The 26162-nt window shown below is 40.3% G+C and overlaps 1 protein-coding gene across 1 annotated transcript in view; it reads left to right on the top strand.

Moving 5' to 3' along the window:
- The first annotated feature begins 2219 nt into the window (after nucleotides 1-2219).
- nxph1 (neurexophilin 1) overlaps nucleotides 2220-26162 on the top strand; it is a 56715-nt gene continuing 32772 nt past the window's right edge. Inside the window, exon 1 of the mRNA XM_070985394.1 lies at nucleotides 2220-2957. Coding sequence (XP_070841495.1) covers nucleotides 2904-2957 — 54 coding nt within the window. The 5' untranslated portion in view covers nucleotides 2220-2903. The remainder of the gene's footprint in view (nucleotides 2958-26162) is intronic.

Genomic DNA, 26162 nt, shown 5'->3' with positions numbered 1-26162 from the left:
GAAGAAGAAGAAGAAGGAAGAAGAAAAAATACAAAGACAAAAAAGGGCGAATCTGGATAAATCTTTGATCAACAAGGACTGAAGTTTGAGTTAATCCTGAATTATGGGCCCTTTATCTTACCAGAGACCAGACTGTGCTTCATTACAGCCACAATGGAAGTCAGCCAGACTCTGGTTATTTATCTCCGCCTGCTCTACCACTGCATGCCATGCTGGGCCTGTGAAGGCTATCTGGGCCATTCAGAGCAGGATCCCATCAGCCCTGCTGGCTGAGTTATGGCGACAATGCTTGACCACTGCAATGTTGTAGCAATGAGACTGCTGGGGATTTATTAAAGCACAGCCCCTCTTGTCTTTTCTTTTCTGCTCACCTCCCCACCCCTTCTGTTCCTCGACAAAAAGGATCCTATCTATCTATCTCCAAGACAGAAACACACATTCAGGATTCAGTCACCTTGTCCTGCCTCTGCTGGCATCTAGAGCGCGCACACACACACACACACACACACACACACACACACACACACACACACACACACACACACACACACACACACACACACACACAGGCTTCCACTCAAATATATAAATGCAATCAACACACACACGCAATTCTTTTTAGACTTTATTTATTGTACAAATCTGGATGTCCAATTTTACACTACTTTACATGAGTAACAAAATCATATAAACACAAAGGTGCACTTGGTAGCATTTTCATGGTATTCAATCACATCTCACATCTAACATCTCACCACACTCAGGTGTCATCACATAATACAAATGACATTTCCCATACTGCAGAAATGTCATCCAAGGCTAGATTACGTAATCCAACTGCCCATGGATCCAAAACTCCCAGGGGGCCCTAAAAGCCCCTGGTCATCTGTGTGGCAATGACTGTGCAGTGCTTAGCATACATTTGGTTGGTAAAATGTAAACGTGGACAGCACAAATAAAAGCTGAAATGATTAAGATCTCAAGGAACCAATCTTATAAAGTGGCCCTGTGTCAAAATCTAACTTTGACACCTGTCACCTAATATATAGTCAATATTATGCTTGCATGGTATATATATATTTAAACCAACAAGTATATAACTAGAATATCACAAAGTAATTACCATACAGCAAAGTTTAGGCAGGGCAGTAATCCAGTGCAGACATACTGGTTAGTTTCTGGGACTGTGTGTATGGGGAGGGTTCAATAGGGCGTAATTTTTTTTTCCTTAGAAGGTGAATTGACCCCTGTTTCCATTGAGTCTTTTCTCCATAAATGTCCATTAAGTCTTATTCTATTAAAGAAATGAAAAAAAGAGTGTTGACTTTGGTCCAAAAAGGCTTCTTTGAGCAGCTTCTTTGTCTCTGGGATACAACAGGAGACCACTCAAATATCTGTTACAACAATACATTTTTACAACTGAAAATATGTTACCGTCTTCAAAATTCTGAGGAGCAGCTGTTCCACTCATCCAGATTACCTCATTACATGACATATGCTCATATGCACAAACTAAAATACAGTGCTTGGAATTCCTGTAAGTCACTTGTACAAATACACACCATTTGAAAAAGCACACAAATGGTGGGCTCTGACAATGCAAAGTACTATAGAAAAGTAACTAATGAGTGTAAATACTCTACATTGCTGGAGGAGATTGATTATGATGAAAGCCTGATATAATGGGAAGCTTATTGTAGCTTTAAGACTTTCAAAATGTTTTCAGTGCAAATCAACTTCTTTCCCCCATTTTTTTCTGTATTCTAGTGCAGCAGCCTTATTTGTATTCTTTTCAGATAGTGACACTTATTTCTAGAAAATTCAGTGAATCAAGCAATCAAGCAGATGTCTCTTGGAAAGAGTTGAAAATATTCTTACTGCACTTGCATTTTTCTTTTCTATCCATTTTTTTTCTTATTTTAAGAAAATGTGCTTTTTTGGGAGTACAATATATGAAACTACTTATCCTCCATGAAGATGGAGGGTTTTTTTTTTGTTTGTTTTTTTTTTACAGTGGAAGTATATATGCCTCTGAGCATGTGTGTTTACATGAAAACATTGCTTGATGTTCAGCAGATGCTGGGGATGTTAGAAGTAGCATTACTATTGGCAATAATACTGTAGCGTCTGACTGTGGTGATGAGTATTAATATATTGGAATTACATCATGAACAACAGCTGTTGTGTTGTATTTGTTCAGGTTTGAGGCTCTCCTGTTTGGGGCCGGGTGGAGGAGGGAGCTGCCTGGAGTTATTGGCAGCGGAGTTCTGAATGTCAGCTCATTCATCTCCATCAAGCGCACAAACCAGCAGCCAAGGTGAAACGCTTTTTCCTCACCAGCGTCTGTTTAAGAAAAAAGATAGAGAAAAAAAAACTTTGCTTTCTTCATCCTCGCTGCGTCTTGGACCAATCTCCTCTCGTTTTATTCGTCTTTTCCTGCCTTTTTCTCCCCCCTCAGCTCGTCCCTCCCCCCTACAGCGAGAGCCTCCCCGCTTGTGTTGTAGGCGCGTGTTATAAAGCGGAAAGCACCGCCGTTCCCCTCAGATCGGAGCGCCCCGACGGCTGCGCGCACCAGCTATCAGACAATCAGGACCTGAACCTGCTCACAGCTATGACCCTGCTGCTCCTTCTACCTGGATTAACTCTAAAGTAACCGCTGTTTGTCGCCCCCACCCCCTTCTAACATCACCACCCCCCACAGCAGTAGCAGCCGGCTCCTCCGTTTTGCGCCCCAGCCTCTAACTCTCAGCTTTGTTCAGCAGTCATGGGGTGCGTTGTGTCCTTTTTGCCTGGGCTGCTGAGGGGCTTGACCGTGCTGTGAGGCGGATACCAGGTGGATTTATGGTCCCCAAAGCCGCAACTACCAGTCGAGGGAAATTAGTGGAACTTTGAGCTTCGGGAGGATGCAGGTGACGTGCTGGTGCGCCGTGTTCCTCCTGACACCTGCACTTTGTCTGGTGAGTTCGACACAGCTCAGCCTGTACTTCTAGCTCAGCTCTCTCCACTTCACGCTGACAGAAAGTCTAAGAGCCATAACTGTTGTAATGTTCTCATTATGAGAGGACTTAACCCCGTTCAACCGTGCGCACTTCCAAACGTGTACCCACCGCGGCTGGAGAGACGCGGCTGTTCGGTTATTTCAGTATGTGGCACAGTGCACAGAATGTCAAGTGTGTGAAGGACGGATTCAAACTTTATCAGCGCACTTTTATACAATTGTTTGACAATGAAACTTGAACCAGAGGCTTTCCTGTGCGCAGTAACGCTGCACATAAAAATGCACTTTCTTTATATTATTGAGGAAATCAGACTTTTGCCATAGGGAAAAGGGTAAAAATGCCTGGTGTGATGAAGAACAAGTTTTTTTTTGTTGTTGTTGTGGTTTGTTTTTTTGAGTATTTCAAGGTTGTTGTTAACCTGGTTCTTAAAGCAGCGCTCAGTAACCGGCTCAGGCAGCGGAATCGTCTCACGGGGGCGCCATAATAAACGAAACTCCATGTCGACCGTCTGGCTGCCTGGACAGCAGAGTACACTCTGCAGCCGGTCCAGCCTTGTTTGACTGGTTATTTTACTAAGCAAGTGTAGAAGAAAACAGACCTTATGACAAATATGCTTTTTCAGCGTAATTCTGCTCCCCTCAATTTTAAAATGAGCCAGCCGGAAAATAACAGCAACAACCCGCGAGTACTTCAATTCCAGGATGAACTTCATTTATCCGCATTTCTAAACAAAATACATCCCAATACACTCTTAAGTTTACGTAGTTCAGAATAAGTTTAGTTTTTCGTCTGGCAAACCAATGGAGTGAGGCTTTACCCTGCGTTATTTTACTACCAATTCTATGATTTTGACACAACAAAAAGGCATGACTTGATGCTATCTTTCCAACACAAAGAAGAAGAAGAAGAAGAAGAAGAAAAGAAAAAGGAGAGCTATCGGATTCTTGTCAAGATTTTAAATTGGCATTCTACTTTTTAGATCGGTCAATTATATTAAACACCAGGTCTGAAAACAGGAAGTCTGCTCTTCTCTAATTAGACATATACTCAAAATGCAAAGGTGCTTTGCTTCATTTTATTTATTTTTGATGCCTACAGATTTGATATTATTCTATTTCTAACTGATAATTCATCTAAGTGATCCCTCCTAATGGATTTCAGCCCACTGCCAACAGGTGTAATCACTGAAATATTAGAATTATTTTGCGTTATAAAATGAATATGAATGCCAGTGAAAAGTGCATCAGATGCAGTTATTACACCTACTGACAATTCAATAACTTTACCTGTAATCCCGAATATTCTAAATGTGTGCAAAGCTTTTTGTGGCTGTATTGCAGCTTGTGTCCACAGTGTGTGTGTAAATGTGCGTGACTTCTTCATTTATCTACGTAAAACACACAGCTGGTGGATGTGGAGCTCTCCAAGGTGCTGAAGGTATTTACACACATTTATTCCTTTAAATACACAGAACCAATATGCTGTGTGGAGCTATAAGGGGGATAACAGGCCTAACCTGAACTATAGATATTTGATTTTAAAAAAAGGACTTTTGAGTTGTATTGTTTGCCCTCATTTTGACACTATTCTCTGCTTCTCACATTTTTGCCAGCAGAGCTGAAATTTTGGCCACAGTCCTCCCTCGTGAAATATTTCTTCCTGCGCTCTGAATTAAATTCTGAGGGTTGGTGTCATTTAGAGACATCGAACACAGGCATTAATTTATTCTAAAATTCCTACTGTCGAGGGAAAAGTGGGATTTTTTAAACACAGCGCGTGGCTGCTGAAAATCCTCTCTGCTTCTCCAATAAATCCTGTTCGCCGTGTTGTCTGAGTTGAATTGTGTGGCTGGAAAAAAGCGCACACAAAGCCATCCCGCCTAGAGTAAACCGCTCTTATTGTGCAGCCCGTTAACAGTCAGCCTTATCCACGGCGGCGGGGATTAGCGCTGAACTTTGATGGTTTTATTTCGTGTTAAAGGCTCTTGTCTCTGCTTAAGCCTCTTGTCTGAGAGCCGCGCCTTGACCCCGATAACAGCACAGCCCAGGTACACAGCAGCAATACAATACACTCCACAGAGCGGGACCATCACCTATGGGTCCACTATTTAATTAACACTCCCACTGTTATTCCTGAACAGTGGAACGCCATCTGGGATTATCATGATTTTTGTTCATTCTAATGGAACTTCTATATATTTAATTCAGGGCACTTTACGTTGATGAAAGGTTAAAGGCATTGTGGCGGCTGACTGGTTTATACTTTACACAGCTGCATAATCAAACTGCAGACACACGTTTTCAATTCAAGATCAATTTGAAATCATAGCATATTGTTTTTTTACATGATTTTTACTCTTTCAGAATAAGTCAACAAGTTAGATAGATAGATAGATAGATAGATAGATAGATAGATAGATAGATAGATAGATAGATAGATAGATAGATAGATAGTATTTAATATTTGTTACCTGTTTGTACAGGATGGACAGGGATTTTGAAAGCAGGAATTTCAGTTGTGGGATTCCTGACAGCTGATTGATTTGGCCTTTCTGCTGAAAATCCGCTTATTTTCATTCATATAAAAACTGCTGTTATTTAAATGTTCAGTCATTGTTTATATTCTTGTATATACAACAGAAGAATATGTGAATAAGCCACTTTTGTACATTATGTTGCTCCAACTTATTTAACAGTATTCATATTGTTTTATTATTTGCTGCTGTAGTGAGTGTTTTTCTGTAGCGGGATCATTAGATCGCTCTGCAGTTTGGGTTCTTCCTGTAGTCACAGACATGAAGTCCGACCACAGGAAGGATTGAAGGATTTGAGCCATGTTGACACTGGTGACAGCATGTAAAAAAAAAAAAAAAGAAAGAGAGGAAGATGTGGTTCTCGTCTGTGTCTTGGTGTCGCATTGTGACTTGAAGTCCGCCAGTGAGGCCTCTGTGGTTGCTGGCTCACACTATATCACTCCCCCCTGGAGGAACAGATGCAGAGGTCCCACTGGCAACAGTCATAGCAGTCACGTTAAGCCGTTATTATCAGACAGTGCAAATGGGGCCTACAGTGTCAAGCAGTCTGCACGGTGGGGAGGACAGAAACTCCCACTGAGATCACTACAGCACAGCTCACACAGTGTGAACCCCCCCCCCGACATACCTCCACCCCCAACCCCGTCTAACAATACCCCTCTTCAGTCCACAGACCTCTAAATTAGCTCATAATAATAAGACAGCAAAATGTTTTCACTGAGTTGTTTGAAGTTGAAATCAAGAGCAAGCCAGTATTAATTAAATTATATAGCAAAGGCATTCACGTAAATGGCCACATGCTGTGCAAGTGAACACACATGCGCACACACACACATGCACGCACGCACACACGCATGCACGCACGCACACACGCACACGCACACACACACACACACACACACGCACGCACGCACGCACGCACGCACGCACGCACGCACGCACGCACACACACACACACACACACACACACACACACACACACACACTCGGACAAGTACATGGTGTGGCCATCAAGTGAAAGCCGCGGAGAGTGTTGAGTGTATGTATTTCCAGCCCAGATGCCGACTAAGTGAACATTTCTCTCAGTTCCTTGTTCAACCTTTTTGCTACTTAGCTTTTAAAGCAGCATGGAGGCGTCACTTTGGAGCTATTCAAGCCCGGCTGCTGGAGAGAGCTGAGTACAAAAGGGCTGAGAGTTCCATCTCGGAGAACAACACTGCAATTCCCCCGCCGCCACCGCCGCTGTCTCAGTGGCCTCAACTCAGCCCAGTTACCCAGCTCTGTTACATCCACCGGCTTTCACTCAGTGACAAGTGGTTGCCAGCTGTGGCAAATGCTTTCGTATGTGCTGGGGGTTCTCAAAATGCAGATCCAGCAATACTTGCAGGACTTCAAAGGTTTTAGCCAAACACGAGGAGGTTCCAATGGTGGATCCAGAGGTTTTTAAGCAGGTGACCTGAGATGTTCAGCATGTGTGCGGGGTCATTCAGATGGTCCTGTAAGTCCCTGAGGGAGTCCTTGAGAGTATTCCACAAGTCATTGTTTTGTTGGTTTTTTTTTTTTGGTTCTGAAGGATGACACAGGCCATCTCTAGCAGATGTAAGATTCAATCAGTTTAATTCTAAACAAATAATACCTTTTAGAGAAGGTATGAATGACTAGTTTAATTCAAGTTTTCACTTTCACAGCAAATACTTCATATCTACAGTGATGCAATTACTAAATTCATAATTGAATTTAAAAAAAAAATCCCCTTTCTTGCCACATTGACAGACCACAGGCTAATGTAGATATATATAAGATCTTGTGACACGTGACAGAGAGGAACTTCACTAACCAGATGGAGTCGCTATAGTGCAGTGGAATGGTCCCTCACTGGCTTCCCACGCATGAGTATTGTCAATCAAGCCGGCACTGGTGCTGGGATCCGAACCCCAGTTATCAAGTGTTGTGGGTTCTGTCATCAAATTATGAGCTTGACGAGAAATAAGTGACTTAAATAATATAGTACTTGTAATACTAAATTTTAAAGTAGACAATTTTACACATGTTGCACACACACACACACACACACACACACACACACACACACACACACACACACACACACACACTCTATATTTCATGTGTTAGACCAAAAAAACTATCGACTGATATATCATTGTCAGATTCTAAAAATATTGATATTATCACCTTTAAACATCCAGTGTCAATTGGGGTTAGTGTGTTTGTTAAGGCTATAATAATCATTTCCTTTTCATTGATTACAGTTTTAATTCACTGATAAATTGTTTTGTTTATAAATCAAAAAATATGAAATGCAGTCATCACGGTTACCCAGAGTTGAATGTGATGTCTTCAAATTAAATGTTTTTTCAATATATACAGTTTGATATAACAAAATGAAAAGCAGCAAATCATCCTATTGCAGAAAGTGGAAACAAATAATTTTGCTTGGAAAATAGCTGAAATGATTCTTCTGTTGCTTGACCAATTCATGAATCTTCTAACTTGAATGCTGTATTTCTTTTGTGGAATGTTATGATTCACAAGAAAGAAAACAAAAAAAGGAGAAAAAATGCACTTATTGGGTGCATTAATTTTAATTATGAAGGAGAAGAATGACTGAAATTAGAATTTTCTACAATGAAGTCAACGAAAACAATCAAATATGGAATCACGTCACAAATCGAAGCATAACTGAAACTGAGATTTAACACATGAAGCCAACCTTTGACCTTCAATCAGAGTGCTGCTGTGTATCTAGGCAGAAAGATTGATGGTGCACTACTTTGGAGTTGACGCATCAAGGTGACTTGTAGTTGTTGCAGTGCTTTATATTGTGTGAACTGTGACCTCTGTGATCTGCCGGTGAGTCCTGGGCTGTCTGGTCTGAGCTCAGCCTCCCCAGGTGGCCGCACGCTCCCACAAACAGCCAAAACAACACTTGACCTTGGTGTTTGGACATAAAGTCAATGATAATAGCACCTACTGCGGTGTCTGGAATTGGTGCTCTGGTTATTTTTCTTCTCTGCATGCATCATTGCAGGGATGACTATTCAGATCCAGAGGGGGGTGAATGAGGGAAATCTGCCTTGGATCTTTGATGGTGTTAAAGTGGGGCGGAAGCTCCCTCATATATTCCCAGAACAACCACCCAGCATGACTTTGCAGCCTGAATATCGTCATTGTGTTTGCATGTGTGTGTGTGTGTGTGTGTGTGTGTGTGTGTGTGTGTGTGTGTGTGTGTGAGTGTTTGTGTGTTTTTACGTGTGTGTGTGGATGGCATGTTTGAGGTGGCTGGTGTGATTAATGACCACAGCCTTTATACTCTCCTCCACGAGCTGCTCCAGATTTTCAATCGCATTCACAGTTCAGAGGTCAAAGCTGGAGCCGATTGTTGAAGGGCGTTGTTCTCAGAAAATCTAGCCCAGCTCCCGACCCGGGTTTGATCCTGAGGGAAGCTCCCCCCTCCAACCCCCACCCCTCCCTCTCCGCATAGAGCAATCCGTTTATGGCGAAGCGTGTGGTACCTTGATAGCTGCACTTTGAAGCAGCCCAGGGAGAGAAGTGTCCCTGAAGGCAGGAAGCGATTAGATAACCTCGTCCAACCTGCTTTACATCTCCAGGTACTCCTGTAACTCCGGAGTCCACTGTGTGCACGGCTCGGCACAGCTGAAGTGATAGAGCAGACCTCTCCAACTCGCACACTGATGTCTGCGTTCCCATGAGATGATTCAGCAGTCTTTTTGATGGCGCTCAGTCAGATTTTCAGGTTGCTGTTTTCACTGTCACAACTTATTCTGTTTTATGAACATTTGACCTCTAAAATAACCAAAAACAGTAGATACATATTTAAAAATTGTCCTGTTTACACTGTTTCACATGACTTTTCAAAGCTGCACTCATCAGTGTTTTTATATTGATAATTCAATCACAGTCACAATCACATTCTTCACAGAGCCTTTTAGCATCATTCAGCTCATTGTTTTGGTTTTACAGCCCACAAGTCAACCATTTTTGTTCAGTCTCATCACTTTCTTCAACCTCATTTGCAGACACAACAGGGGGAACCATGAGCAGAAAAGCTGTGATAAACTCATTGTACACCACTGCCAAGCAAACAGCAGACAGATATAGCAACTCGCTGGTGAACATGCCAAAGTTTTTGGAAAGCTGGAGAGCCAGGTATTTTACTCAGCAGTTGGTGGTGACCAAACCAATCAAAAAGGACAGTGACTACTGGACTTTTATTCAATGAATCCTAATGCCGCTGTGTGCCAGATGTGTAAATTGGCAACTGTTTGCTGACATGTTAGCCATAACAGGTTTAAGCAATGGTTCGTCAGTGTTGTGTTTTCAACTTGTTCTGCTGCCATGACATGGTCAAAAGTGCATTCATACTGCTTTAATATGTTTTTCATATTTGCGTATGTATGAGATAAATGAGTAAGTAACAAAGAACTGTTGTCATTTTAGAATCCACTGCTGCTGTCACATCCCAAATCTTTCCTTATCGTGGTTTCACAACACTTGAACTGTGTCTACTTCCTTAAGTATTAACAATGCAGGTCACATTCTATACAACTTCAAATTTAAAAGCAGAAATAGTGTCGCTTTCTTATTTTAGGATTTTTAGAACTGTCCAGAAGATCAGCGTAATTAGCCAACATGTGCGCATGAGTGTGTGTAATGGCAATGACTTCACTGGCGACTGGGTCCATTTGACACATTTGCTATGATCAGAGTCTGGCTCCCCCTCACTGATACCTCGCCAATGATGCTCCATAAAATCTGCTCCACAGGTTTTCTCACACTCTTCCAATTGTGACATTTTGGCAGCTTCTCTTTACTTTTTTTTTTTCACTTCTGTTTCATCTGTTCATCGCACTCACTGTCTACCCTCTAAAATAAGATAAAATCATTTCTGAACACTGTCACTATTGTGTTCATTTAGATTTTTAATGATCTCTCACTGGCTTCTCACCACAAATTTTGGAATGCACAACCCAGCCGAGGCACACTTCCAGGAGCTGAACTCCAGTTTTCAAGTCATGTCAGTTTGATTTCTATAGGCCAAATCACATTTTCTCAGATGGCTTTATAATCTTACCAATGTACAACATCCTCTATCTTTGTGTCCTTGATTCGCATAAGTAAAAACCGTGTAAAAAATACCCTCATGTATAATTTTACATATTTCTTACTGCCTCCATTCTAATAATTGATGGTTGATTCACTTGAGTCTTTAGGACATTTTCCACTCTTTTTTTTTTATCAACACAAAGAGTTCATCAAGAGCAGTCCAAAAGAAAAAAATCCAAAATTATGCCATTCAAATTTAAGCTTTAATGAAACTAATTTCGGATCACTTCTGAATGTAATCCCAGTTTTCTAGCTCTGCAGATAAGTGATTTGCCATTATTTTCATATAGATATATACAGCAAGTACACTTTAATATACATACTGTTGATGGAAAGTAGGATTGAACAGCCATATTACAATATATTTCATCTCCATAATTTTGGCTGTATATTTACTCTCATGTACATCACTGTGTGGCAGTGTTCCAAGCACACAAGACACATCCAAGACTCGTCTGAATCCTCCCTCCATATAAAGATGATTATGAGAATTAAAAATCACAGAGAGCATTTTTTTTTTCAAATAATATGTCATGTTCATTGAACATAAACAAATTTCAAGTACACCCTTAACACACTGATTGAAAGAATTTATTAAAAGAAGTGAAATTCTTGGTGATACATATAATATACATATACATTACATATAATATCTCTTTTAATTATTCCACTTAAAAAACACAAAATTAAGGAAACTTGTTTTCTGGAACTACTTTAAAAAAAAACATTTCTTGAAGGTTGAAATTGAGTAATGACTTGAGTTTGATGAAATTAATGTTTTAGTTCCAGTTGCTCAGGCTGAATTATGGTGTAAAGACACTGTCCGTGCTCTGTGCTGACAGGATGCAATGCATACAGTAGATGTAGAGCTGTATAGTGATGGATTTCCTTGCTTTGTAACCTGATGATGGGCTTGACTGACCAGTGAAACAGCAGGCTGAGATGCTGTACTACTCATGGATGGAGGTGGTGGAAATGGTGGAAATGTAGAGGAGGAGGAGGTGTGTGTGTGTGTGTGTGTGTGTGTGTGTGTGTGTGTGTGTGTGTGTGTCGGGGGGGTGGCACGGCAGCGCCTCCCTCCACTGCTTCGGCAGTGATGGATTTGCCATCGGAGCTCACGTCGACTGCACAGTCCGACAGTTGCAGCAGCCGCTGATGGGAGTTACCAGCCATGTCCGTTATCTTCTACTTTAGATCTTTCCATCCTGTTAGGTTTCTGTGACTGGCCATGCAGACACTGTCGTCCTGCTCCAGAGACATGTATGGATGACTTATAAAAAAATCAATGAGTGATGAACACTCAGGTGAGGACTTCAAACCAAGGTTTAGACCCATACTGGTTGACAATATTGGTCTGTTACTGTAACAGAGAAATCGTTGCAGTGGAATGTGGAAGGATTTTATTCAGCGGTGTAAAACCTGCAATAAACCCAGCTTTGCCCTGTCTTAAGAGCTGTTCAAGAATTCTATTAGTCTGGGTTTCTCTGGAGAGTTTTATATCAAATGCTCTAATTGCTGGATTACTAGGTTTTCCACCCTAAGATTAATCAAAATCAAGCAATCTACTGCACTGAATGCTGAATTTATCTAAAAACTGAACATTGTTACATTTTTTTAAATTCTATCCTGAATTTGCTTTTCATTGATCACAAATTCAACCACCGTTGCTGTATTTGTGAGACCTTACAATTCAATACTACCAATAGGTGTTCATAAAATAGTCAAATCGATCAAATGTAAGCAATCATTGCCCCTTTATACAACAAAATGAGTAGTCCAGAACTGCTGTTACAAGTACTGTGGCCTGTCTCTGTTTTTTTTTCCAACTAAATTCTCATGAAGACATCCTGAGTTGAAACTGAGCTCTGTTTCCATGGTAACTAAGTCGCAGACCAAACCATCATGGTGGTGTTTTTGTTCAGGCTAACGCCCTATAGCTGTATCAGGGCTCCAATTCTATAAGCAACGATAATCACATTTACTGTTAGTAACATATTAATTACAGTGACCCTTTTTCATATTATGTCAGTTGGTTAAGCGCAGGGCTGCACGGTGGCGCAACAGGTAGTGCGCGTGCCTCACAGCAAGAAGGTCGAAAATAAAATCTACCTTTGGCCTCAACAAAAAACAACAAAGTCCTCCAAAATTAAAAAAACAAAACAAAACAAAACAAAACAAAACAAACAAACTCTCAATTGCCTTCCAAATGACACACATTTTCTGCAACCAGTCGTCCAAATTTGACAACAAAATATGTTGTTTGTTACCAGCCCCTAGAACGACACAGAAGCTCTTTCTGATGCTTCATTCATCATGATGACATAATTTGCCTGAGTATTTTAAAACTGTTACAAATTACTGCTGAAAATGAATCAGTTTTATCATGGCACTATGTGAGGGTAATGGTTTGTTTGGCTTCAGGCACAAAAACAATTTTCTTATGTTTAAAGAAAGATCATGGGTTAAATGATCACTTCAGGTTAGAGGAGCTTCGTCGCCTTGGTTCCAATAACAGACATATGGTTAAGGTTTTGTTAAAGATGCCCATAAAGATATACTTTATCAGCATATCCTTCTACAGTCATTACAAATGACCTTTACAGAAATATGATTTGACCATTCCCTAAGCTTCCACTTCTATGGTTAAGCATTGGTCAGGCTCAGGCACTAAAATTGCTTGGTCAAGGCTCAAGAATTTCTGTTCCCTACTACTTAAAAAAAGTGGTAGGAAACAAGATACTAACGGTAGTGCAAGACACAGTCTGTCTTCACCCTACATATACCCTGACCTTCTCCTAAGAGGTCGCATGGTCATTAGAGGTCCTTGTGTAAAGAAAGGCATTTGATCAAATGACTAATCCTGTATTTTTTTAGTTGTTACAAATCTCCCACAAACCACTTTTCTTGCAGCTAAGTTAATCCAATAGAGCCCTCAAAAGTCATCTTACTACTCTCACTACCCATCTGTGTGACTGGTTCCTGCCATTCAGAGTGCTGCATAGCCTGGGAGAACACATTACCTGAGAGACCACAACAGGCCCTGGAACATTTAACATTCTGGCCAGATATCTGCAGTGTCAGCAGTACCAACTGGGGGTGCCAACCCCCCACTCACACAATCTGACCAAATGATCTAAACATATTTCTTGCACCATACCACATAAGAAGCCACACATTTCATCACAGTTATTCAGTTTAGGTCCTGCATATTCAGTCACTTTGGACGCCTATTATCAAAAAAACTCAAAGATCTGCAAGCTGGTGTCGCTGGCTACTCTAAAGCGGACTGTTTGTTAAGTACTGCAATTATCCATGTGCTATTTCTGCTCTCCTTCTCCGATCTTATCATATCAGAGCGCGGCAAAATCCGAGCATCAAATCTTCAAAGCAGCAACTCTCTCCAACACCTGTGGTTCACAGGTGTGGTTCTGACTTTGTAGTGCAAAACCAGATGAAGTGAGAGAAATGGGAGATGTGGAAGAGAACAGAAAAGAGGAGGGAGGTGAGCATGAGTGACTTTTCTGCTCGGCCTGCTTTACGAGTACAGTACTCCAATTTGCCGTCAACACCCGCTTGTCTGTCAGGCTGGGTTGTTTGTGGTGTTGCCAAGGAGAAGCAGACTGAAAATTGTCAAAGCAGATGTTTTTTTGAAGAGGAACAAATGATAAAATCAGTTAGATTTAACAATAAACAGACAACCCTGGTGTTATTTCATTGTCCCTCCCTGCTCGTAGATGGTAGGAAAGGTCGAGAGAACATCAGCTGCTGCCAACATTAGAGATACATGTTTTCATGTGTGACATCCTGAGCAGGAAAGCTGAGAATTTGTGCTACCAATTGTAAATCTGAGTTCAAATGGTTTTATAAAGAGTAACTTTGAGCTGATTTACCGTGATAAACACAGGTCAGTCTGGTGTTTTTAATTAAAGAGGATGGATTAGCAGTACCCATGCACATCTATAAAACCTCAGTGGTCAACCCCATCTCCTAGAAATGATGTGTATATACTACTAATTAGCAACAACAAATATGTTTTAAAAGAACAATCATTTTTAGGGAAGAAGGTTGTAATGGGAAAGGCACAGGTTGCTAAAATTCAGAATTCAAGAGAAATGTACTGTAAAACAGGAATTAAAGCTTCCTTAAGTTTGACAAGCAATGTTTCACCCCAAAAGACCAAACATTGGGGGTAAAGGTTCTGAATACAGAAACCTAACACACACACACACACACACACACACACACACACACACACACACACACACACACACACACACACACACACACACACACACAGTAATATTTTATCAGAGCAGACACATAATTTCATTCATTGTTAAATTAACAGAATTTAAAGTATTTAGAGAGGGAAAGACTCCTGGTATCAATGCAAGAAAGCAGTTGTGTTGTTCCTTGTTCCTGCAGTCAAACAGTGTCTCCAGCTCAGACAAGCTTTCTGGGGTTTAGTCCAATCAGATTGCAGCTCATTTGAAAACAGCCTCTCACAGCCAGTCAAAGACTGCTATTTGACCTATGCACAGGTTGGTCTGCACTTAGTATTTTGTGAGACTTGTCTTAAATCACTCACGTTGTTTGCTCCCACTGCTCTTCCACAAAGTCGCTCTAGGCCGTAAAGGTTGTGGGGACACAGGACACCCTACTCCTGGGTGGGAACCCCTGTCTACTGGTTTAAAGTTGTGTGTTTTTTGACCCATCTGTACACCCCTCCTTCCATCATTTGCAGACTATCTTGCTCTTTATACTACATCACCTTGGCCTGAGTGTCTAATATTGATATTAATATCACAAGAACCTACCAAGTACCAAGGGGCATGACAAAGCAGTGCTATTTGGTGCTCTGGGAATGAGACTAGGTTCAAACATCTAGTTTTTTAGCTACTAAATGCTCTCCTGTGTTCACCAGCTATTCTCTAACGTTGTCTGTCTGCTGTTTGGTGCTGGCCAGGTAGTGTACGGTTGCTTTATCAGAGCTTGTTTGAATGTTGAAGAGAGCTGAGTTTGTGTGCCAGGAAACCCTTTGCTCTATAGAGCTTATCTTAGATTTGGGTTATAACTTTCTGTAGCTTCATTACTATGGGTGATATCTTAAACATTATACTGTCATTTAACCCATTGTTAATATGAAAATGTTGATGCAGCTGTAATGGACCATGTGATTTACCCAAGTGGATTTAGTGGCATCTAGTGGTGAGGTAGCCAGAAACCAATTGAATACCCTTCACCTCACCCATCACTTTCTAAATGTGTAGGAGAACCTAACCTAAAGTTTCATTTCAAGGTAAAAATGCAAAAGGCCCTCTCTAGAGCCAGAGTTTGGTTTGTCTGGGCAACTGTAGAAAACATGGTGGATATGAAATATGAAGGGCTCATTCTAAATGAACAAAACCACAACCACTCTAATTTTCAAGTAATTATACACTAAAGGCAACATGTACATGAATATTTTATTCAATATCTGCAAATAGATCTGCCTAAATTCTGCACACTGGACCTTTAAATGTCTAATGTATGTAGGTACCACGTTCAATTTGTCAGATTTTCTATAAAATAGTATCTTCTCCCCAAAAATAAATAATTCAAACATGAAAAATTCAAACATATATATCATCAAAACAAGGCACTGCAGAAAGTAGAGTCGCTGGATTGTCAAAACTACTAATTTTCCACCTCTCATAAAATTACATTCTGGTCTGAAAGTGAGTGAATAATTGCTATCATTGATTAGATATAAGATGCCATGTGTCAATCAGCTACACCCCACTGGGTTAAATGGCAGTGGCGGCTCCTGACAGATTTCTCGGGGGGGCGGGGGCAACTGTTGCGACGATGGCTTAGATGACCCATTCAATGAGTAATATAATATTAAATAAAAGTCAGATAGCTAACTTTACAGTGTTACATTGTATTGTTTAATTTGGTTTTCTTGTTCAACCACTAGATGGCAGCACCAGACATGAATTGTACATACTGTACAGTATTTCTGTAAAGCTATATCAAGTTAAATGTCTCAAATACAATAAATTACATTCCACAATAAAACACTTCCACCGTGGCCATCAACAGATAAACTGTCATCTACTAGTTTGCCCATGAAATTACTGTTAGCACAGTCTACAATTTATAGGCACCATGGATGCCATAGCAATAATCAAATCAAATCAAATTATACTATCATCAGAACTCTAATTAATCAAATCTTTCCACAACATATTCAGCATAAACAATATTTGGCTGGCAATATGCAATCAATACAACTATTTACAATTCAACAATTCAATTTTCAAGCAGGCAAAGTGATCAGTTACCCGTTTGCCATGTCGATCTTGCAGTCTCCCGAGTCCTGACGCGCGCTGTATCTTTTTTTTTTTGCGAGCTGTGTGTATGGTTTGAGCGCGCATCAGCGCTCAAACCATACACATCAGTGATCAAAATCTCAAGATGTAACTCTATGAGAGCGCCTGAAGTGATTTTCAATCTGACTGAAATCACCTCAAGGGGGCGGGGCTTCTGGTTGGAAAGTGATATTCAGGCTGCTGAATGTCACAACAATATTCAGGCTGCTGATTGGACAATAATATTAAGACTTAGACTGGCAAAATAAACTCTTTTCTCTCTCTTTTTTCATGTGGATTAAGGAGGGCAATGCACCCACTATGGGCCAGCTACCCCTCTTAACTGGGCTGCAGCTGTTTCAAATTGCTGTCATGTTTTTATTTTTTTCAGGATACACCCTCCAGGGGGCACTGTTGGGCATCAGAACAAAATTGTGGTGTGTAACTTTAATGATAACAAAATTAATTTCATTGCAAACACACTTAAATGTAGCTCATCCTGGTTTGCTAATCGATACATTAAAGAACAGACTTTTGTGTCCTTTTTTCTATCTGGAGCGAGGTCCTCTCCATGATGGAATAGACCAATCACAGTCCTTATCAGGTCCCCAATGCTGCAAATGACAGGGCCTCATTACTTACAGCAGCCCTGGAGATTGTGGTCATATTGATTTTCAGAAATACAATTCTATTTTTTTGCCCGTGGATGGTTTCCAGTCACAGCAGAGGGCAGGGGAAATGGCCACGAGGATTGTGTGTATGAGGTTGACAGCTGTCAATCATATGTCAGGGGAAGAGAGTCATCCTTTAGAGGGCTGTCGCAGTGGCAAAAGGTAGGCAGGAGAGAAGGAGGAGGAGTTTTCCCATTCCTCCCTTATCTCCCTTTCTCATTTACTGCTCCTCTATGTCTCCTTGTCTGGTTATCACACTCTCTCTGACTTTCTATTCTCCACACTCTCTCCTCAGACTCACGTGAATAACTCCTGTTATCAAACTGACCCTCGACTTCAAATGCCCCCTTCCTTCCTGGGAATCATATGTACTCCTTCTTTTGTTTGCCAGTTTCTAGATTTATTTCCGTCTTATCATTCCAATGCCATCAAATCATGTTTTCCTACTTCAGTCAGAGAAAATGAATTTCATGCAGGGTGTTGTTCAAATATGCAGTGCAAACATGCTCACATGCATTTCCCTGTTTACTGTCAGTCCTCTCTGTTAAACTGAATTCAGATCTGTGCTATAGAGGAATGATTAATGCTATGGGATTATCATTATTGCAGGTGATAGAGACACTACAGAAGACATGCAGACGTTATTTTTCTTTAGTCAGCTACTGTTCAGTCACCATCACATTTAAAGCAGCACACAGTGCTGTCATGTGTGCTGTTTGCCTGCTAACATAAAGCCTGTTTAATTTATTTATCAGTGTGTTGTCACTGTGGCAGCTTATACTGCAGGTGAAATTCCATCAAGTCTGCTGATGCTTGTGTGAGCATCATAACACATCACAGGCAGTCAAAGTGTAGTCCAAGAGTAATGTTGTATTAATTTGCTTTCACAGTGATTTTGCTCTTTAGTTATGGTTAATTTGAACAAAGATTAGAATATTTATGGATTAACAAAACAATCTTAACTTCAGTCCCACTTAGTTTTCCAGAGCTTTCAATTGCTTTCAGGGACGGTCAAAGAAGTTTAACACTAACAGCAATCAAGATACAAATAACTTAATTAAACCACAAAATAAATTCCAAAGTAAATGAGCGAGCTGTGCTGATGAGAACCATAAGATATAGTTGAAAATCCTGCAAAAATATGGTCAGTGGACCATTTGTCAATATTATGTTGTCAGACTACTATTTCAAGACATAAATGAATTTACAGTTTCAATTAGTCGAACATGTGAAAACCTATTAAAAACAGGCTCTACTATCCAGTTACACACAGAGTCACAGTCTATGTGACTTTATGTTACAAAATAGATCCAATGAATTATGTACTAGAAAAATCAAGGCACTTGAAAATTATGTGATACCATCATTATATAAAGGAGTTACCCACAAGCATCAGAGACTGATGGTATGAATCTCAAACAGTAGAAACAATCCTTTTTGTTACAACACCTCAGAATGTGCAAAAGACACCTTCACTGTTGCCTCTTTTTGAAATTAAAAACAGACTGTCCTGTCCTGCGTTGCATTACTGCCCTTAAATTAACCCAGGCTTCATGCAGAAATTTCGGTACAGACTTGGCATGAGACAGAACCGTGGACGACACAAAACAAATTCTTCAATAAGAACAAAAAAAAAAAAAAGGTGCCCTGAATATACCAGGTACATCTGATTCTACCAGGGCCCGATACAAATGCATAGCACATGTCACCATGTCTGAGCATAGTATACCAATTCTTAGTCTAGTTTGCATCTTCAGTACATTAACACTATCAGATAATGGCAAATTAATGTGTTTTAGACAATAAGTAGGCAAATAGTTGAACAGCACCTTTCAGAAACTACTGACAAATTTAAAATACATGCATTGCAATGCTCTTAAAAACAATGCAGTTACACTGAATGGTCAGACAGACAAAATAAAATACAGATAATGTAAAAAAAAAAATTGGAGTAAAAGGAAAAAGGAAAAGAAAAATGCCTTTTGGGCTTTCATAAGCTTTGTACAGTGAAGTGTGGCATCGGCTAATCTGACAAACATACATAGAGTACAGATACAGAGTTTATTCCACAGTTTCAGGCTCAAACACTGAAAGAGGCATCTCAGTCTTGAGGTTGGACAGTGGACAGCATTTAGTCACCAGACATGAAGGGTCTTGTTTTAGAATAAGATGTTAAAGCAGAGATCATTGTAAGCTTTAAAATGCTTCAGAGGAAGTTCACAATGAATTTTAATGCAAACTGGAAGTAATAATAATCTACTTGGCCAAAATAGTGTACTGCTGAAATTGGTGGATCATGAAAACTGAATAGTGTTGTGTGTGTGTAGCGTGTAGTGTGTGTAGTTTGAAATCACTTTGGAGCAGGGCTGTTCACAGGATTTTAGAAGTACACAGGTCAGGAGTCCATATTTCTATAGTGCAACCTCATCAAAAAACACAAATTCAAAGGTATTGAGTCCATATTACCAGAATCAGCCTAAAAATAAAATGTAATTATTGTGTAATTGCAAAACATAACCTGCTCCTCAGGTTATGTGAGTTCTCTGAGGACACAACCTCAATGGGAACTACTGCCCTGAGTAGAAGAAGTGCAGAAGTCTTTTTCTTTACTCTGATTTGAGTTTTTAAGTTGCTTTCATTTGCAACTCTTTGTGAAAACTAAACATTTTCTTATGCAATATGAAATGTTGTGTTCAATGTTTGGAATGAAGAGAAGTCAGAAACAGCCAACCCGGTTTACTGTGTTTTGGATTTTTTGAGTGAACACATCAACTGTAAATTTATTTAAATTGAGGACTACTTCAAGGAAATTCTCCTGGAAATCAACATTTGCTTTTGAAGTAACTAAACTAATTAAAATAAGTCTCTCAGAGGTATTTTCTGTTTGACCAAATAGTTATTTAAAGGAAACATCCTGGGAAATTAAGAGGAAATTACAGCCCACTAAAAAGAAAAAGGTATTAGTGTTTTATTTCCCAACATGAAGGTCTAAATTTGGTACTAAACTAAAAGTAATCAAATTTAAATACAAATGTTGAAATCCGCCCTAAAATGTACCCACCTTGTATGAGTTTTCCCAGCATTATAATCCTCCCAGAAAAATGACGAGCCTGGTCTGGTAGCTGTTGCTCTGGTTCTAACTGTGTAAAGCATCGTCCGTTCCAACGGTAAAACTAGCATTGCATCATTTTGACTCTCTGATGTGAGTTCCAAAGCAGGAAGACATTTCTCTCTGAGCTGTGTTTTGGATGTGTTTTGAGGCAGCACAGTCTATTAGGTGAATGTTCCACAGTCTGATTTCAGGTTGAGTTCAGGGTAGTGAAGTTGACAGAGGTGAATCAAAAGTAGCTGTTAGACAGTGGAAACAGGCCTCTGTTTTACCAAACCTTCCTGAGTATAGAACTTTGTCTCTGTCACTCTGTGTGGCTCTCTGTCTCTCCCTTCGTCTCTCATTCTGTGTATGCTCGAACATTTATCAAATCAATTACTGCTGATGGGAGTTCTCCCTAACAGGTAGTGAGGTGTCTCGGCACTAATTCATCCTGTCGCTTTGATGGATTTGCTCTCTGAGCGTCGGGCCTGCAGCTCGGGGAGAGCGTGGCCGATCTGTCAGGCCTCACAAGCCATTACTTAAAACATTAGCTGCTCGGGACGCAGAGAGCAGCTCTACCGTGAGGATGTACAAGAGATTTCGGTGTGACCGCTGTGTGTTTGAGGGTGTACAGTCAGATATAAAAATACTCAGATCAGCCAGTGCAGCAGATGTTTCTCTGAGTAGATGTGATGCAGTGAGAATATGTGTGAAACAGGAGGGGCTCTCAGATCCCCTTTGGACATTTTAACTGTCACCAAGTACAGAAGAGAAACTTTTGGTGGGGCTGCATTAAGTTTCTAATCTCACAGCTGTTAGAAGCACCTCCTACAGGATCTGAGCAGAGCTGAAAATAACGTCACACACTGTATTTTAAATAGCACTTCTTGCCTTGAGTGCTTCTGTCATTATTATTCATTGTCTCATTTTATTACTTTTATTACTTTTTTCCTCTTTCCCTCAAAGTTCTTAATCTCTGCTTGCATTTTGCATTATTTAATGCTCCATAGAAAAAACTTTTTTGCAATCACAGTAGGTGTACAAATGTAAATAAAGACCACGTCTTAAAGCAATATCATTTTTCCAAAATACAGGTGAAGTGATTTAAAGAAGCAATGAAAAGAAAGAATGTCAGACAACTTTTTGTCAAAAACAAAACAAATGTTTTCAGTGGTCAGCACTGTTCCAACACACCTTATACAGTATGTTGATGAATGGCAGACACTATGTTAGACTGCACCTATATATCTAAATTAATTGCCCACATTACTGAGACATGACAGATAGAGAAGTTGCAACCAGGTGGAGACTGAGTCAATAACAGAGTTAATGAAAGTGAAATTCTTCATCACATAAAAAAGATACTGACTTAACCTGATCTCTGATGATGTGAACAGACACACTCCTCATTTTTAGAGGTGTAACAGTAAAGCAGGAGTGTAATGAAATGTCATGAATTACTGTTCCTAAATGGTAATAAGTCGTAAAATTACTTTTTGAGTAATGAGCCCAATGTTGAATAGAGCTGGATGCAGTACTGCTGTTGTAGAATGTCTCCTGTAGTTGCACATTATCCAATAAAACCCCAGTTTATATCTTCGACTCAGCTAAAATTTTAAAACTATTTGGCTCTAAGTCTCAACTTAATGGCTCAGGCAGTAAAGCCATTCCAAAAAAATGCAGTGGAGATAATTGAATGTGTTTGCTCTTGCAGATTTCTTGCAGTCAGCATAAATGCAGAGTTTAGGCTGCAGCAGAGCGGGAGGAGAGGCTGGGACAGGAAATACCGTACTGATAGCATGTGTCTGCTCCTGAGAACCCAGATACTGAGCTCACTGTGTCATCCTGCCATGATTGACAGACCAAAGCGTCTTTAACAACTTGCTGGCATGTCAGAGGAAAGCAGAATCATCCTCCCCATGTTTGCTGCCTGACCATCATTTCTTACAAGCCCCTTGTGCTCGCCTGTCTGCTGTTACTCACTGACATAAAAAGCACTTGTCAATCATAAATCCTGTTCTATCATTAGGAGGACATTAGTGAGAGTTCATTTACTAATGTATTCCTCACCCTGGAGGAACATTTATGTATTTGGCTGAATGTTTTACACAAAGAAATATTTTTAATCATTAGCCTGAGGATTGTGTCTAATAAATCATGCATTGAAATACAGCCGCTGCTCTGTTTTTGCACTGTGAGACACACATGTTTTCCCCTCTCTCTCACTGTTATTTAGTTTGTTATGACCAACTGTTAGCAGGTTGAACACACACACACCCAGCCACCCATCCACACACACACACCCGGAGCTCCAATACTGGCCCATATGGAATGCAAGGATGGAATTGGCTCTCTAATCCCCCCATTTTAAAACGTTGGACTAAATCCTCAATGGCCATGAGCAGCTCTCAGTCACCAGGAGAAATACCCCGTACAGCTAATACTGCAGCTGTCCAAATGACTGTGAAATACTGTGGAAAATCTAGCAGTTTAACTCTGCAGCATCACATCAGACAGATTCAAACAGAGGAGAGACATTGTGACTGTATGCAGTCTGTGTGTGTGTGTGTGTGTGTGTGTGTGTGTGTGTGTGTGTGTGTGTGTGTGTGTGTGTGTGTGTGTGTGTGTGTGTGTGTGTTCAAGCAGGATGAGTTGTGGATCAAGCAGGCGATGTGATGTGATGTAGCTTAGTTCAACCCGGGGAAATCACAGATGTTGCCAAATAAAGACAGCTGTTTCTGTATGGACTAGTGATGTGTCTCACTTGAAATAACTGTCTTATTGATCAAGAGTGCAGCTTTATATTGCAGAAACAAGCATGTAATGTTTGCAATATGTGAGCTTTATTTTGCTAGTGGAGAGGTGATTCATTTCATAGCAGAAATGCTGTCAAAACCTTCAACACAACTACTGCAACTCAAGGAGTGAAAAAAATCTCAGATAGTAGTAGTGGTGGTGGTCTTGTTTTCCTCAGATGCAGAGATAATCATGCATTTTTTTGGGCTTATATTATTTTGCAAATGTTTAGCATATTTCAGGAAGAAAAGTCCCTGTCTTCTGATCTACTCTTGTTTTTTGTTTGCTGTTGAATCTGTTTCTCTTTTCTCTTGACTCAGTCCATCAGTACTTTGCTATGTTTATGATTGCTGTTAAGCTACCTTCAAAGAAACTGAAAACTTCCTCTACAATGACAAAAGCCCTCCAGCTCCAAGGGTACAATTCTTCCCCTTCCTGGTAAGCTTTTAATGTGAAAATCTAGGTAGTGTAAAGTGTCACTGACTTTGGCTGAACAGCGATTGAAAAAAATAGTAAAGTAGAAATCAGTGAATTTTCTTCTTCTTTTTTTGTGAAGAGAGTGAGTTGGAGTTAGTCTACAATATATTATATATGTGTCTTTTCTGTGATCAAAGAAAAGAAGGCATGATTTCAGACAAATGACGTGCCAGAGATCACCGTTCGTCTAGAACCTGCCTTTAACTATGACAAGCAGCCTTGGTGTTAGCTTTGGCATCAAGTGCATATCATGAACTGAAACAATGTTTTGGAGGGTTTTTTTAAGATCAGTACTTGTGCAGTGGTTCCAGCTCATAGACGAGCATGTAGAGTAACTTAACATGCCCTGAAAATCTTGTTTTTGCAGCCATCCAAAGGCTGAATTCCTTGACTTGCTGCAGTAATGTACTGTAGGTAGGGGCAAACTGGGATAATAATTCAGGCTGGGAATCTAATATCTGCCCAGGCCAATCTCCATATTCACCCCATTTACAACAGATCACATACTGAAAGCATTTTGTAGGAATATTTTTTACTCTTTATGCCAAATCCAAACACAACATCTTCAGTTTCAAGAGTTACCCAATTGCACTTCCATGATTAAGGCAGCAAGACTAAATATTAATATATATATAATTTTTGTGCACCATTGGAATATTTGTTTTGCACATGGTATTTCCATAGCTCTGAGTAAGTGGATATACAGGTCTTTATTTTCCAGATTATTTCCATCCATATGCAACTCTGCTTTCCCACACAGCATGATTAAGTTTTGTCAAACATAGAATCAACTCAGGAATGTGACATGACATGCTGAGGGCAGCCCAACTAGTATGTTTTCTCCTTTTGAACACCAACCACCAACACATACCTTGCTCATGCAGATATCTGTAATTCAACAGCATTTAGCAGCACTTTTCTCTCAGGCTTTTCTCCTTTTAATGCACTCTGTCTCAGCTCTACCTTTTCTTTTTCTCTCTTTGTCCTGTCCATTTTTGCCACACTGTTTGGCTTTGTGCACTCCAAGCACTGAATGAACGTTGTGCTGATGTGTGCATGCGACAAATCTCATGTGGTGATGGACAGACATCATACGATCAGGTTAAAAGCAGTGGGGCAGGCAGTCTACACATCTGAAGGGACTGTAGCTGTCCTCTGCTGTTTTCTCTTTGATTTACTCATTTACTCATTACTTATTTTGAACACTGGCTTGACACTCTTGGCCATTCAGTTTGCCAGGACATGGGGAAATTCTCATGGTGCTCCCAGTACACTGTGGCATCACTCTTGTGTATGGCTACAGGCACAACAAAGCACAATTCTTTGCACCAACAACCACAGCAATAAATTTTACATTTAGAAACTGAACCACTGATTTTTATTTCTAGAATTACTGTCCTTGTTACTCTGGATAACTCACAATAGCTACTGTCAACAGTTTTCATAAGGACTATCTCTTTGAAAGAAAGTAGTTCCATAAAAACTGTTTGACAGAAACGCCTAGTGCAGAAACTGACAAGATGTTTGCCATAACTCTCCTGTATCAGATGCAAAACGTGCAGCCGTCACATTGTGTCATCCAGCTCAAGTGGTTCATAGACTCATCTTGCCATCATCATAAGCTGTCTCAGATTCACCGACAGTTTTCAAGCATTTAACTATAGTCTAAAAAAAGATGTGATGGGAAAAGTGACCAATGAGATTGCAGAAGGTTGTGGGAGAGAAGGATGAAGGGAGGTAGTGGACACACATCATGCCTTTACACCACTGACATGTACAAAAATCAACACTAGACAACACAGTGGAGAATCTCACTGTCATCCAGCATTAATTCAGATCAAATGTTTGCAGTGGAAAATGCATTTCTTACCAGAAAATCTCAGCTCTGGCCACCCAGTGAGCAATTGTGTCAAGTGATAAGAGAGTGTGGAGAATGCTGTTTAAGGTTAAATCTAGCATTTTAAATCCACTTTCATTTGTAAGCCTGCTACTTTTCCTGCCCTGCCATGAGTGTGAGTCATTTCCAGCTAATCTGCATTCCTCTGTCTCACCAGTTGTGTATCAGACACTGTAAGTGTAAGCTGCTCTAAATATCTC

Source organism: Chaetodon trifascialis, chromosome 17, assembly GCF_039877785.1.
Source record: "Chaetodon trifascialis isolate fChaTrf1 chromosome 17, fChaTrf1.hap1, whole genome shotgun sequence".
Lineage (NCBI taxonomy): Eukaryota > Metazoa > Chordata > Actinopteri > Chaetodontiformes > Chaetodontidae > Chaetodon > Chaetodon trifascialis.
This window is presented reverse-complemented; position numbering and strand designations above follow the sequence as displayed.